We start from the raw sequence: 15,817 nt of genomic DNA on the forward strand, positions 1-15,817 counted from the left end.
TCTAAACCATACCCTCGAAGGTTCAGGGAATCTCATGAAAGAGGGGACAGAAAGAATCTAAGGAGAGAAGCCAGGTGTGGTGGCACACACCTTTAATCCCAGCACTCAGGAGCTAGAGGTAGGAGGATTGCCGTGAGTTCGAGACCACCCTGAGACTACATAGTGAATTCCAGGTCAGCCTGAACTAGAGTGAGACCCTACTTCAAAAACCAAAAATAAATAAATAAATAACTTTAAATGCTTGCAAAAATGATAATTCATATAATGCCATCATACTCTAGAATGCTGTCTTCTGGATATTAAGAGTGTGCTATACTCATAGACTCACATCAGGTGGGGTTTCCTGTACATGATTAAGCCTGTCAATATCTCATCATAATGAGGGAAGGGTCCATGATGACCTACACATCTCAAAGAAAATAGTGGAAACTGAGGATTTCTGGAAGTGGGGAAATCATGTCCTTTTGTGGGGTAGCCACTGGAGGATTGCCCATTCTCCAATAAATAACCTCCCTCCTGTGATGTTGCAAGCAATCCCAGTTTAAATCAGTGGGTCCAAAAATAAATTGAAAAATGGGGCTGGAGAGATGGCTCAAAGGTTAAGGCACTTGCTGGCAAAGCCAAAGGGCTAGCAAAGCCCATGGACCCAGGTTTGATTTCTCAGTGCCCATATAAAGGCAGATTCACAAGGTGGCACATGTGTCTGGAATTCATTTGCAGTAGCTAGAAGCCCTGGCATGCCATTCTCTTTCTCTCTTTTTCTATTTAGTTCTTTCCCTCTCTTTAAATAAATAAATACACAAACTGAAATAAACAAGGTATGGAAGTAGGATGGAGTTCTAATGGGAAGAAGAAAGGTTTTAGTGGGAGGGAAAATAAGAGAGAGGGCAAGTGGGGAATCAACATGCATTGTATACATGTATGAAAAAGTTGAAAATATAAAAAATGGTTAAAAAAAATAATTTCATGGCTTTAGAAGACCTCTTTCAAAACACAGCAGCTCTGCCCCTTGTTTCCCTTTTCCAGAGACCACTAATTTCAACTTTCAGCCCATCCGTCTGGTTTCTCTTCTCTATCTGTAAGCAACCATTTTATTGCCACTTCCTGACTCCCAGCATCGTTATTCACCATTTGATTTAGATTAGCTGTCAGTGGTGGGGGCTTCTGCCACTGCAGTGGGTACTGGGTACAGAGCTGTCTGTGCCTCTCCGGTCCTCACCCTCTTGCCATCTGGCTCCCACGCCAACCTACCTCACTCCTGGGTGCCATGACCACCACCACCACCTTCAAGGGTGTCGACCTCAACAGCAGGAATAGCGCCCGGGTTTTGTGGCCTCCAGTTGTTGGGTCCAATTTTTCTTTAGGCTTTAATGAACCAGAAGGACAGTCTGTGAGGAAGAACCAAATGGCCTCTAACATCTTTGGATCCCCTGAAGAAAATCTTCCTTCTTGGGCCAAGTCTGCAGGTGCCAAGTCTAGTGGTAGCAGGGAAAATTTGGATTCAAGGCCAGCCTCCCCCACCCCCCTGCCCACGTTTTAAAATCATTTATTTATGTGTGTGTGTGTGTGTGTGTATGTGTGTGTGTGTGTGAAAGAGAGAGAGAGAGAGACAGAGAGAGAGAGAGGGAGAGGAGAGAGAATGGCATTTTTTTTCATTTAGTAATTCAACTCCAAATTCTACAGAAGGTCCCTATCTCCCCTAAGGCATTCCAGTATCTCAGGTATCTGTTAGCTCAAAGCAGACACTGCTTTCTTACATTTGGGCTCAGCCTTCATCTGAGATCTCTCTTCGCTAGCATGCAATGTTTGCTTCTGTAGGATACCCTACTTCCTAGACCCGGCTTTCTCTTGCTTTATTCCATCTTTTCATAGGAGTGCACACTCATAGCTTTCTGAGAAAGGGAACAGGGAAGTACACTTTTTTTTTTTTTTTTTTGAGGCTTTATCTTGCTGAAAATAGCATTTTTCTGCATGGGTAACATAGTTTGGCTGTCTATTGTCTCCATGTTTCGAGAGGCTTTTTGTTTGTTTTGGTTTTTCCAGGTTGTTCTAGCCTAGGGTGACCTGGAATTCACTATGTAGTCTCAGGGAAGACTTAAGCACACGAGGATCATCCTACCTATGCCTCCCCAGTGCTGTGATTAAAGGCATGCACCATCACGACCGGGTTTTTAAATTCTTTTTGATATTTCAAGTTTTGTTGTGATGTGTGGCAGCAGGCTGATCCTGGCCATTGTATGTTACCTGTTCTTTCTCTTTGGATATTGACAGGAAGTTCTTGTCACCCTCAGCAACTTGAAGACTTCTAGACTTTTATATACCTCAACTGAGGCTAACCTCAGGATTGATGTCTTCAACACAGGAAAGAAGCAGAGTTGAAGATTTTATTAAAGATTTTTAATTTTTTTTGTTTATTTTTATTTATTTGTTTGAGAGCGACAGAGAGAGCAAGAAGCAGACAGAGCATTCTCTGGCCAAAGGACCCAGATTCGATTCCCCAGAACCTCATTAGCCAGATGCACAAGGGGGCGCCCGCATCTGGAGTTCGTTTGCAGTGGCTGAAGGCCCCGGCAGGCCCATTCATTCATTCATTCATTCATTCCCTCTCTCTCTCCCTTTTTCTGTCAAAATAAATAAAATATTTAAAAGCAACAAACATGAAACAAACTTTGGGCTGGAGAGATGGTTCAACGGTTAAGATTCAGTTCCCCAGTACCCACTTAAAGCCAGAGGCACAGTGTGGCACATGCATCTGAAGTTTGTTTGCAGTAGTCGGAAGTCCGGACGTGCCCATTCTCGGTCTCTTCTCTCTCTCTCTGTTTGCAAATAAATAAATAAAATATGTTTTAAAAATAAACCGGGTGGTAATGCAAACCTTTAATCCCAGCACTCAGAAAGGCAGAGGTAGGAGAATCACTGTCAGTTCGAGGCCAGCCTGAGACTACATAATGAATTCCAGGTCAGTCTGGGCTAGAGCGCAGCCCCAACTCAAAAAAAAGCTTTAGCCGGGCGTGGTGGCGCATGCCTTTAATCCCAGCACTCGGGAGGCTGAGGTAGGAGGATCGCTGTGACTTCCAGGCCACCCTGAGACTCCATAGTGAACTCCAGGTCAACCTGGGCTACAGTGAGCCATTACCTCGAAAAACCAAAAAAAAACTTAAAAAAAAAAAAGCTTTAAAAAGTTGCCAGGCGTAGTGGCGCATGCCTTTAATCCCGGCACTCGGGAGGCACAGGTAGGCGTATAGTCGTGGGTTCGAGGCCAGGTCAGTCTGGGCTAGGGCTAGAGCGAGACCTGGGCAGGCGGGCGGGGGGGTGGGTGTGGATAAAGATGGGAGGAATAAAGGTAGGAGGGGCGGAGGTGAAGGACCAAATGTGAGGGCGGGGCCAGACTAGAGGGCGTGGCGAAGCTAGGCTAGAGTGCGTCTCTGCGCCTAGGATGCGGCGCCATTCGGAGTCTGCGCCCGGGGCGTGTTCAGGCTGGAGGGCGGGCCGGGACCTTTCCGGGGGCCGAGTCTGCGCCCGGGGCGGGTTCAGGAGGGCGGGCCGGGACCTTTTCGGGGGCAGAGTCTGCGCCCGGGGCGTGTTCAGGAGGGCGGGCCGGGACCTTTTCGGGGGCAGAGTCTGCGCCCGGGGCGGGTTCAGGAGGGCGGGCCGGGACCTTTTCGGGGGCAGAGTCTGCGCCCGGGGCGGGTTCAGGAGGGCGGGCCGGGACCTTTTCGGGGGCAGAGTCTGCGCCCGGGGCGTGTTCAGGCTGGAGGGCGGGCCGGGACCTTTCCAGGGGCCGAGTCTGCGCCCGAGGCGGGTTCAGGAGGGCGGGCCGGGACCTTTTCGGGGCAGAGTCTGCGCCCGGGCGGGTTCAGGAGGGCGGGCCGGGACCTTTTCGGGGCAGAGTCTGCGCCCGGGGCGGGTTCAGGAGGGCGGGCCGGGACCTTTTCGGGGGCAGAGTCTGCGCCCGGGGCGGGTTCTGGCTGGAGGGCGGGCCGGGCGGGAGCGCCAGCTGCGGGCCCGCGGGGCTGGTGCGCCGGGCGGTAGATCGGGAGCAGTGTCCGACGCAGGGCCAGTGGGCGGGGAACAAACTTCGGCGGGTAAGGAATGCACTGATGATTCTCGGGGCGAGACGTGGACCTGTGTGGCGAAGTCACGTACCCCGTGCTGGCTGTACGGTGCGGGTGGGGAGCGGCGCCAGCGGGCGGAGTGGCACCAGCTCTGTCTGAAGAAGCACAGATTGATGGCGCGTTGGGGGAGGCGCGGGGCGTACTGTGTGTCGTGTGCCCCCCCCACACCGCTGCTAGAGTGGGGATTACGTGCCCCACCCGACGGGATGTTCAAAATCTCAAGGGGTCATTGGCTTCCCTCTGAGGAAAAACTGGAAGAAAAGTGACCTGTTGGTGCTGATTCACACTGAAGTGTGAGTGACTGATAGGCTCATGGATCTGGGGGAGATTCCGGTTCTTTTGAGGAGCAGTGAGTCTTAGGATGGCAGAGTGGATAGACATGTTGGGACTTAGTGTGTGGATCCCCACTTCCACCACTCCACAGCCCAGTCTTGCTGCAAGGCTTCCACTGTGGCTGTTAAAGTGAGAACCCTGGCCCTCTGCCACCGCTCATGATCAAGAGCCTTTGGTCTCTGCGCTTCTGTTAGCTCATCCCTACGCACTGGTAGCATTGTGGCTTCTAGTCAGGTGACTGGCCTGGACACGGGTGCAGGACCTCTGGATTGCTCCCTGTGGCTTTGACGGATACCAAACCCCATTTTTAAGGGCTCAGGAAATATCACTTGTTGGGATGATGATGAAATCATTTCGCAGCAGCTGGAGTATGGGCCCAGGGCACGGGCTGGGAGCAGGACTGTGGGTTCAGGTAGGGCCTGTACCAAATCTGTGACCTGAGTGAGCCCCTGGTTTCACTGGCTCAGGCCCAGCAAGACCAGAGGAATGTCTGGACCTTGTCTTTTACGCAGACACCTGGCAAGTAAGCCCAGCCCTGGGTCCCCACGTCCAGTGCTGCATTCCTGGTGGGACTGGGCCATGAGAAGGACTCTGGGAAGGTGAGGGGGCCTTCGTCTACCTCACATGTCCTCCATCTGGTGCTGTATGTCCTGCTTCCGGGGTCTGTGTAGGGGCACAACCTGGCAGAGAGGGCAGACTGAAAGGACAGGCAGGAATAGATGGGCAGGTCTGTCTGGTAAGAGGGGTTGAGGGGAGCCCTAGCCTTCAGGTGAGTCATCCAGACCTACGAGTCTAGCTGGAACCCATCCAGGAGGCTGGCCTGAGAGAAATGGAGAGGGTGCACTCCAGGCCTTCCTCTGCCTTTCCTGTTCACAAGGACAGAGGAAGTTGGGCACTGAGTCAGGCCCCACTCCTACATGCACACATGCACCTCTAAAGAGAGGCAGCCCAGTGGGCCTAGAGAAATAAAATGGCCAGCCTTTGGCATAGTGGGGCCAGAAGAAAGAGCACAAAGTCAAGATGAGATCCTGGGATCACATCCTGCTAGTGGTCTTGGCCAGGTGCCTCTGCTGCTAAGCCCCCACTGTCTCATCTGTAAAATAAGGGACATCAACCACTTTCGACCTGGGGGTGGTTGTGGATGTGTGGTCCTCAGGGGTTGCTTTTGTGTGTTCTGGGCCACCTGTGCTTAGGGTTGAGGTGGGGCAGAGCTAGGCCTGCAGCAAAGGGCATGCTTCCAAGTTCCTGTCCCCATTACCCTGTGGGCAAAGGTCTGTGTCTACCAGGAGTGGCCAGCATTGGTCCCACTCGGGACCTCCTGGATTCTGTCCTTAAAGCTCCCTTATGGGGGCACCAAGGGTCAGTGACTATGGTGGGTCCCTGCCCGGTGCTGGAACCATGGGCCAGGATCTTGTCACTGGTGGCCTGGTTGGTGTCCTTGGAATGCTCTGGTCATGGTCATGTATGGCTCTTTTATTACCTTACGTGGGTTGGCAAACACTGGGTAGGAGAAGTGAGCTGCCAGGGAGCAGGAGGAGGAGAGGTTTACAGGAAGAGGATTCTCTGAGCCGGGCAGACAGCCATAAACTAGGGACACACAGAGCCAAAGGCTGTCCATGAAGGCTGGCAAATCAGTTGACCTGAGTGGCTTGTGAATGCCAGGTACGGAGGAGTCTAAGGAGTCCTCCCCTGAGGGAAGCCCCAGTGGGCCTCTGGGTCACTCATGGCCCTGTTTGTGTATCCAAGGGTTGGGGGTGGTCCTACATGTGTGTTGCCAACGTTCCAGAGTGGATGTGGGGGTGTTTCAAGCTCACCTTCCTCCTCCACTGCCCCTCAGCCTGTGTCCAGTGGGCAGATGGGATGGAGCTCAGAGGAATGCTGCCACCTCCTGTCATGGCCCATGGCCTCCCAAGATGAGTTATACTTGCTAAATTCTAGTTTTCTGTGGTATAAATACATGGGGCCACAAGGCTGAAGGCCACATGGCCTCAGTGCCAGCCTCAACTGCCAATGAACTCTAGAAGCAATAGGAATAAAACCCAGTATCAGCAGGATTCAGGGTGAGGTTTATCATAATGCTTGGCATGGGCCCCCGCCTAGCTTCCCCAGTGTTTGCCAAGCCACGTAGGGTTAATTAAGAGAGCCATACATGTCTATGCCCAGCTACCCCCCCTTACCTTCTTCCTTTTCCCCAGCATTGTGACTTCTGAGGTTCCAGCCACAAGGCCTGCTTGACCCTACCACCCCCCTACACTGGAAATGTACCTGAGTGACCTCTGGGAACAGTGTTGACTTGGGTACGGAGGAGGTTAGCAAGCTATAAAGGCTGGCAGGAACACTGCAGCCAAACTCTGATTCCGAGAAGTGCTCTCTGCTTCCTTGTGAATCAGATGTTTACTGCATACCCGCAGATCATGGTGGGGAGAGCCAAGTGTGTCTGCTCCTGGGACTGGGTAGGGTGTGGGGTGTCTGCCTGCTTGAGCCTGCAGAGGGGTGTGTCCTTGGCCTGGGATCTGTCAGGCTGGCAGTCTGCATGCCATGACCAGGGATGGGCTCTCCCTCATGACCCAGCAGGGCGCAGCCAGCTCAGACAGGCTACCTGGGCTCCTCAGGAACTGAGTAGCTAAGAAGCAAAGCCCTGCTCCAGACCTCGGGAGCAGCCTGTGACTTCAGTCTTCAGTGCCTTCCTTGTGAAATGGGGTCAGAACAGAATCAGCTGGGACCATCAGGACATTTACATGAGATGCTGTCAAAGAGCCCCACACTGTGAGTACCACAGGCTCTGTTGAAGCCATATCCTCGGGCCTGAGCTAGGGATTCCTGCCTTTGACCCTTTACAGATGGCAGCTCCATTCTGGAGGTTCCTCCCACCTGGACCTCAGTAATTCTGTGGCGTTAAAGAGACATCTGTCCCCACACCCTGGGCTGCCCACAGTCCTGAAGCAGGCGAGGTACACACAGTTACTGGTGATAGGTTACATAGTAGTGACCCAGTGGGAGATGGGCCATATAGGACCTCAGAGCATCTAAAATTGAGGTTGTGCCATTGAGACCTCCTTACTGACCAGTGCTAATGGCTTTTGGGGGTCAGGTCACAGACTACAGCTGGAGTCCCCACCATCTTCTACCTGTTCTCATGCTATCTTGGGACTATGTGCTGGCCACCCTTCCCACTTTTTTTTTTTTGCAGGGTTGGAAGAGGTTCAAGGTAGGGTCTTGCTTTAGCCCAGGCTGAGTTGGAATTCACTATGTAGTCTCAGGCTGGCCTTGAACTCGCAGCGATCCTCCTACCTTGCCTCCCAAGTGCTGGGATTAAAGGTGTGTGCCACCACGCCTAGCCATGCTCCATCTTTCTAGTACTTGTCTCTGTCTCTCCAGTTCTACTAGTGAGGTGGGTACACAGCGCCAGAGACCCCACCCCACTCTTTGAGCCTAGTATATGCTAAGCTGGGACTCTTAGGACCAGTCTCTTGCCATACAGGTCATGAACCATGGAACAGGGGCGTCTGGAATCACTTGCCTTTCTAGCTCCTCTAGAACTAAGCCCCTTCCCTACCAGACCCAAGCTAGCAGCCTCTCAGGAAGAGTGGGGCCTGGCCTGGGGACTGCTCGCACCTGCAGGGGCTCCATCTACTTCGGATCTGTTATGGTATCCACTGGATATAACGTGGGGGCAGGACTGGAGAGATGGCTTATGGTTAAGGCACTTGCTTGCAAAGCCCAAGAGCCAAGGTTCAATTCCTCAGTAAGCCAGATGCAGGATGCCCATTCTCTCTCTCTTTCTCTCTCAAATAATAAATAAATACATAAAAATAAAGTGGGGGCAAAGCCTGATTCTGAACCCCCGATTTAAGTACACTGGCTTCAGGAAGGGTTGATCTTGGAGATCAGTCTTTCCATTTTCTCACAGATATGACTAGGAGGGTGAAGTGCTGTGTTTCTTGGTGGCCCTCTGCCCAATCTGGAGACAGGAAGTTGCTGTGGGAGGAAGAAGATTGAGAAAGGCCTCTGGGGCCTTAGAAACCCTTCCTCAGCCACGGTGCCTCCTGCTGAGCACCACAGGGTGGGGGGGTAGCTGCTTCTGGGCTGGGGTCATCAGAAGTGGGAGAAGAACAAAGTCAGACCCGGTTACCAGCCCTCCAGAGAAACCCTGATAGTTCATGAGGTGCCATGTATGCTGGGAGCAAGAGGGACCAGACTGAGGCAGGGGAGAAAAGAAGGATGCTGGTGAGGTGAGGTGGGGTCCAAGCGCATGAAGGTGCTAGTTGGTTCTATTTTATTTATTTATTTATTTTTGTTCAAATTTTGTTTTTTCAAGCAGGATTTCACTCTTGCCCAGGCTGACCTGGAATTCACTATGTAGTCTCAGGGTGGCCTTGAAGTCATAGTGATCCTCCTACCTCTGCCTCCTGAGTGCTGGGATTAAAGGCATGCGTCACCACGCCTGGATGTTTTATTTTTTTTTAAGAATATTTTTTAAATGTTTTCAAATTTACTTATTTATTTGAGAGTGAGAGGGTGACACAGAGAGAATAGGTGCATCAGGGCATCTTGTCACTGCAAAAGGACTCCAGATGATTGTACCACTTTGTGCATCTGGCTTTACGTGGGTACTGCGGAATTGGACCCAGGCCATCAGGCTTTGCAAGCAAGCACCTTTAACTGTTGAGTTGTCTTTCAAGCCCCTGGCTTATGTTTTTTTTTTTTAATTTTTATTTATTATTTATTTGAGAGAGAGGAAGAGGCAGAGAGAGAGAGAAAGAGAGAATGGGCACGCCAGGGCCTCCAGCCACTGCAAATGAACTCCAGATGCGTGTGCCCCCTTGTGCATCTGGCTTACATGGGTCCTGGGGAATCGAACTGGGGTCCTTAGGCTTCACGGGCAAACGCCTTAACAGCTAAGCCATTTCCCCAGCCCCTGGCTTATGTTTTTAAAGCTAACTCAGAGCTGAGTATGGAGGTGTACACTTGTAAACTCAGCACTTGGGAGGCAGAGGCAAGAGGGTTCCAACAGGCTTTTAAGGCCAGCATAGTCTACATAGAAAGCTCCAAGTCAACTAAGGCTACTGATATCCTGTCTCAGTGGTTAAGGTGCTTCCCTGCAAAGCCTAATGATTGGGTTTGATTCTGTAGTCCCCACATAAAGCCAGATGCAGAAAGTGACACATGTGTCTGGAGTTAGTTTGCAGCGGCTGGAGGCCCTGGTGTGCCCATTCTCTCTCCCTCCCCCTCTCCCCCCCCCCCTCTCTCTCTCTTTGTCTTTCCATTTACTTATTTATTTGCAAGCAGAGAGAAATAGAGACACAGAGAATGGACGTGTTGTGTCCTCTTGCTGCTGCAAACTCTAGATGCATGTGCCACTTTGTACATCAGGATTTATATGGGTGCTAGGGAATCAAATACAGGCTGTTATGTTTTATAAGCAAGTACCTTAACTGCTGAGCCATCTCTCCAGCCCCAAATCAGCAAAGTTTTAAAAGAGATCACTTTGGAGGACTTGGGAGGTGGATCAGTGGTTAAAAGCACTTGCTATGTAAGCCTGATGGCTGCAGTTCAGATACCTCGAACCCATGTAAAGCCAGAAGTAAGTAGTGCATTTCTGTAATCCTAATGTGGCCTAAAGCAAAGGAAGGCAAAGTTAGGAGACTCTGGTAGTTTGGCATTTTCAGTGACAAATAAGAGAGTTCCTGTCTCAAACAAGGTAAAAGATTAAGATTGACACCCCAAGATTGTCCCCGGACCTCCACATGCACATTGAGGCATGCATGCATGTGCCCATGCATACACACACACACCTCTCTCTCTCTCCCTCTCTTTCTCCCTCTCTCTCCCTCCCCCCCCCCCTCTCTCTCTCTTTCTCTCTCTCTCTGTCTCGCAGACACACACAGCTCACTTCTGGGTCTGGCGACCACCCAAATACTCCCACCACAGCAGTGACCCTGAGGAAACCAGTGAGGAGCCTGGGCATTGGATGGAGAAAACCAGATAAATGGAAGCATGCGGAGGGGTTGGGGTGAGGATGTCTGGTGACTGGATGAAGCCAAGAACTCCACAGAGAGGCCCTTGGGGACAAGATGGGGAAGAACCTAGCCCCTGCCCCATCTTGTATCTTTGCTGGGCTGCCTTGCTGATGGCAGTGTCATCCGCAGCTGTTTCCTTAGAGATGGATGAGCCACACATGGCATACTCTTGAGGCTATGCCCCTACAACACCTATAGACGTGCCTCCTCTCCTACTCAGTGGAGACGGTCTGGATGGTCCTCAGCCAGGGGGAAAACTTTGAGGCTGACCCTCAAGAGTGTGATTCTGGGCTCTGCTGACCCCCAGAACCATCTTACCTCTGAGGGTCTCAGTGTGGCTCAGTATTAAATGGAACACTATGAGACATGGGGCACGTGGCATAGTCAGATGGGCACTTCACATGAGGGATCAGATGAAGGCCCACCGCAGTAGAGGTGGGAGCAGGGAATCTAGGACAGACGGTAGAGCACAGGATTCAGGGCTTATATGGATCTGAGGCTGTAGTGGTCAGGGATCTGGACTAGACATGTCTTCCCTTTGAAAAAAGGCGGGCCTAGAGAGCCATTCCTAGGAAGCAGTGGGGCCCTCTGTCCCCAGAAGACCTTCCATCCATGCTACTTGAGAATCCTGAAAGACACTGTCACTCTACTTGACCCCTGGACATGCATCTGAACTGGATGGGGATATCACAAAGAAGTGTGAGAGGTGTCCAGGGTGGTAGAGCACTGGGTAAGGACCTCAACCTTGAGTCTATTCCAGTCACTTTTGAGAGCCAACTCTGCAGCAGCTGAGGCAGAGCTGGCTCATAGCGTGAAGTGTGGGATGCAGGAGACCTGGCTTCAGAAGGAAAAGGGCAGGGCAGGGGAGCTGGGTGTGGTGGGCAGAAGCAGTCCCTGACTGCCAAGGACTAGGCCAGACTGTGCTGGGAAGAGGCAGGGGTGTTGGCCCCTTTCCCACCCACCAGGGCTCATGGCCAGACCCTTGTCCTTACTGGGCCTCTAAACAATAGGGCAGTGTGAGGGTACTTGGGAATGCCCAAGCCAGCTGGGCCCCTGTGGGTCCATACTGAAGGGTAAGGACAGCAGCCAGCAATAGGCTATGAGTCATGATGTCCACCACCCTGGGAGGCCCTGGGTTTCCCAGGCTGAGAAGGAACAGGCAGTTCTCAGTTCCTCAAGCCAGGGTCTGGCTTACTCCTCCTTCCTGCTTTTGGCCCTTCTCAGCATCTCTTCCTTAGCGTCCTTGAGCCCCCTCCCTTTAGCCTCTCTGTATCTCTCCCAGCTCCTATCCAGCCTGAGCCTCCTGCCCATTGCAGCCCAAGCAGAAGGAGCTGACCTTTGCTACTTCTGGTGGTCTGCAAGTGACTCTAGGAGGAATCCAATGAGAGGCCAAGATACAGCCTAGAAACGTGAAATTTACTAAGGAATAGCTCTGTGTAGAGGTGTGCACGTGTGGCCCAATCACACAGGAGGCCCAGGTGGGAAGATCATCTGAGATAGGAGTTCAGGGCCAGCTTGGAGCATAGCAAAACCCTGCATCCAAACACAAAGGGCACTGGGAGTGTAGTTGAGTGGTGGAGCACTTGCCTAGCATATGTGACACCCTGGTCTGTATCTGCAGCATTGCAAAACAGCAAACAAAAAAAGTCCCCTAAGAAATAAAAAGTGACAAACCCCAAAAAGTTAGGGAATAAATAAGAGAGAACACATTAAATAACATCCTCAAATAAGCAACCCCTTCACATTTGGAACAGTTTAAAAATAAATACTGTTGGTGGAAGGAGAAGAAACCCATCAAGAAACGATCAAAAGCTGGGTATGGTGGTGCACGCCTTTAATCCCAGCACTCAGGAAGCAGAGGTAGGAGGATCTCTGTGAGTTCAAGGCCAGCCTGAGACTCCATAGTGAATTCCAGGTCGGCCTAGGCTAGAGTGAGACCCTGCCTTGAAAAACCAAAAAAGAAACGATCAAGACAGTGGACCCAATAGTAACATGTGGGGAGCAGACTCAGCCTTGGGGATCCTGCCTGTGGCAGGGTGCACAGGGGCCAAAATATTCACATGATGATTGAGCTCCCCATGGGAATATAAGCAGCTGAAAGTGGGGGCCATGTCTGGTGACCTGATCCCTTTTAGCCTCTCGCAGGAGCTCATCATAAAATGCCCACACTGAGCAGGAGCTTGACAGTTTCATGTGTCTCATGGGTGGTGGCCATCATGGTGTGAAAAATACCAAAGCCAGGCTGGAGAGATGCCTTGATTAAGTGCTTGCTTGTGAAGCCTAAGTACCCCAGTTCGAGGCTCAATTCCCCAGGACCCACATTAGCCTGATGCACAAGGTGCCACATGCATCTGGAGTTCATTTGCAAGCCCTAGTGTGCCCATTCATATTCTCTCTCTCTCTCTCTGCCATGGTCAAATAAATAAATAAATAAAAATGAGCAAAAACATTTTTTTTTTTAAATACCAAAGCCATAAGTAAAAGGGAGCAGGTGACAGAGTAGGCCAAGGCCACTGATGGCCACAGGGGTTGAGCATTATGTCCTTAGAGTCCTGCCCTGGGACACCCCAATAGATAGGTAGCTACAGTATGGAGGGTCCATGCTTTGGCCTCGGCACCAGGAGGCAGCAAGTACTCACACAGTGTGCCCAGACTCTGGCAAGGAGCAATGGGGGTGGATCTCTGTCCGCCTCCCATACTGCATCTCACTTCAGCATGTGCCGTGGCTCCAGTGTGCTCACTGTGTTCTCTTGTCTTTACTTCTCAGCTCTGGGATCTGGGCTAAGGAGGGTGCCCCCAATCCAGAGACCCTCATACCAGTGTTGGTCCAAGTGCCTGCAACAGAATCCTTGTGAGCTGTTTGGTTTGGTTCTTAGACAACCATTCCCAGCAAATCCATTCGTCCGTGGTGATAAGGCCTGATAAATGGTTCTGTCTTACATGTCTGAAGCTGTGTGCCTTCTCTTGCCCTGAACTCAGGATCTTTATGAAGCTGTCCTTTATCTGAGACCCCATCCCTGTGCTTCCCTTGCTTGTCTAACTCATGTGAAAGATTGCTCCCAGGAAGCTGGCTGTGTCACCATGTCTTGTGGAACAGATGTCACAAGGATGTGAGTCAGAGGTGACTTCTTCCACCAAAAATTGGGAGCTTGGATCCTGGGGTGGGGTTTATCCTCAGATAATAGGGTCCTGCCTGCCTCATAATATCATGAGAACTCTGGTATCACAGTAATGCCTAGTGCAGGGGAAAGGGTCTTTTTCTTCGTTAGGGTATTACCAGTATCTGTTTTACTAGGGTCTTATCTGAAGTGTGGACCCCTTCTACTGTACCAGGCCCAAGAGCTCCTGGTACTTCCCAGTTCCAGAGGTCAGAAACTAAGGTCTGGAATTCTGTTTTGTCAGAGCCTTTTCTTGTTTAAGCGCACCAGGCTTGCCCAAGCTCTGTTCTCTCCACAGAGGCTTCAGCCCATACTGCATAATCTTGGTGGATGGATTTTCTGCCTAGGTGGAAGTCATTGTCCTTCTAAGGGTGAGCCCTGGGGCTCCTATAAGCCAGACTTGGCAGGAAATACCTGCTAGGATCCTGGTGGGACCAGGAAGCTTTCATGCTAGTCTCAGTTTCCAGTCAGAAGGTTCACCTTGGCTATGGTGATTATGTGGGCTATGGAGCTAATAACCTTGACACACAGAGAGATTCTTGGGGCTCCCTGAGCCAGCTGTAGGCAGGAATGCCTCTAGCCTTTCTGATCCTCATACCTTGACTTCAGCAAGGGGGTATCTGGTTGGTAAGAGCTCTTGCTTTCTGTGTGTCCCTTGTCCAGCCAGGGGTCATCTTGATTCTGACATCAGAGGAGATAGCTTGTCCCCTTCTGGGCATGCTGGCTGGTGAAGATGCCTGGCAGATTTCTCCCCCACTGAAATTCTTGTGGACTCTAAAGGATCAGCCACAAGCTCAGGTTCAGGGTGTGAGGGTATGATGGCCCAGCCTGTACCACCCCTATTTTATCAGCACAGTCACTGGGTGGGAGAGGCCACCCAGGGAGGACTTAGTGCCTGCTCCATGGTATACCTGCACAGACATCCTTTCTGGAAACAGAGGACAGACATACAGAGGTCTCTGTACCCAAGAGCTGAAGCTGGGGGGCGGGGGCGCCCAGGCACTAAGCAGCAGGGTGGGTGAGAGGAATGGGATGGGGCCATACTCTCTGACAAGCTGGGAGGGGTCCCCAGTAGCAACAGTGAGGAAGTGGTCCTCCTTCTGTGTGGAGATGGGAAAGCGCCCAGTGTATTTGAGTCAAATTCTGACATCACAGGGATGCAGTTCAGAGCAGTTCCAAGGGCAGCGAGAAGACTGCAGCATCTACCAGTCAGACCATGGGGACCCAGTGGGAAGCTGGTTGTCTAGCAGGGTTGTTTCCAGAACATTCCTGTGGTACTTCATCCCTCCCTGATGTGACTGATAATGATGTTGCCAGTGGAACCACAGTGCCCCTGTAGGAATCCTGTTCACCACACCAGATGGTCCCTAGCAGAGCTGCTGACTCCATTCCTCTGATGATGAAACTGAGGCTCAAAATGAGCCACAAATCTAGGAGGAGGGGGTTGAGTCAGGGCTGTCCCCAGTGAAACCTGCTCTCTAAGCATTGTGCCACCCTGGCCATCAATGTCACTTAGGTGGAGAAAAGCCTGTAGGAGCCACTGGATCAGGCAAGACTGCCAGTCTCAGGCAGCCCCTCAAATTCCCAATAAAGGGCCTAGGTTACCATTGGTGCTCAGGATTCTGTGGGGGGCAGTGTGTTCCCATGGGCCAGGCTGGATGATGTCATGAGAGATGATAAGCTGCAGCTGTAGGCGAGGAGCCAGGAACTCGAGGGTGGACCCAGCCCACACGTCAGCACCCAGGAGAGTTTTTTCTCAGGTAATTAGAAAGTGGAAACTTGTCACTGTTTGTGATGAACTGAAGTGTGAATCCTGAAACGCCTCTGCTGACTTTTGGGTTTGAGGCACGATAGTGGCTCATGGTAGGCAGGTCAGCCTGCGCTTCCTCAAGGCTTGACCTGTCCTATTCTCTCCAGTCCCACTCCGCCCTCACCATGCTGACCATGGGTCTAGTCACTCTTTGTGTGGAACACCTACCCTGGCATTCTCCTTGTAACCAGGATGCTGCCCCTTTCTGGCCAGGCAAATGTGAATGAGTGAGTCAGTGTGTGTGTGTATGTGCCTAGTGTGTCTGGGGGATGGTTCTCCAGCAGCCCTGGATTTCACACCACATCCTGCTGGCCCTCAGCATGAAAGACATGTCACAAACAAGCTCAGTCACACATGTTAGGGACAAAGATACTGGACCTG

At 51.5% G+C, this 15,817-nt stretch overlaps 1 protein-coding gene across 3 annotated transcripts in view; it reads left to right on the forward strand.

Annotated features, from left to right (window-relative positions):
• The first annotated feature begins 4,021 nt into the window (after positions 1 to 4,021).
• The window catches only part of Sh3bp2 (SH3 domain binding protein 2), a 39,501-nt gene continuing 27,705 nt past the window's right edge, over positions 4,022 to 15,817 (forward strand). For 2 of the 3 annotated variants that reach the window (XM_045161833.1, XM_045161835.1), the window contains exon 1: positions 7,137 to 7,214. In XM_045161833.1, coding sequence (XP_045017768.1) covers positions 7,144 to 7,214 — 71 coding nt within the window. In that variant the 5' untranslated portion in view covers positions 7,137 to 7,143. Of the gene's footprint in view, positions 4,086 to 7,136; positions 7,215 to 15,817 lie in introns of those variants that run through there. The other variant, XM_045161836.1, reaches the window with a different exon arrangement.

Source organism: Jaculus jaculus, chromosome 11, assembly GCF_020740685.1.
Source record: "Jaculus jaculus isolate mJacJac1 chromosome 11, mJacJac1.mat.Y.cur, whole genome shotgun sequence".
Taxonomy (NCBI): domain Eukaryota; kingdom Metazoa; phylum Chordata; class Mammalia; order Rodentia; family Dipodidae; genus Jaculus; species Jaculus jaculus.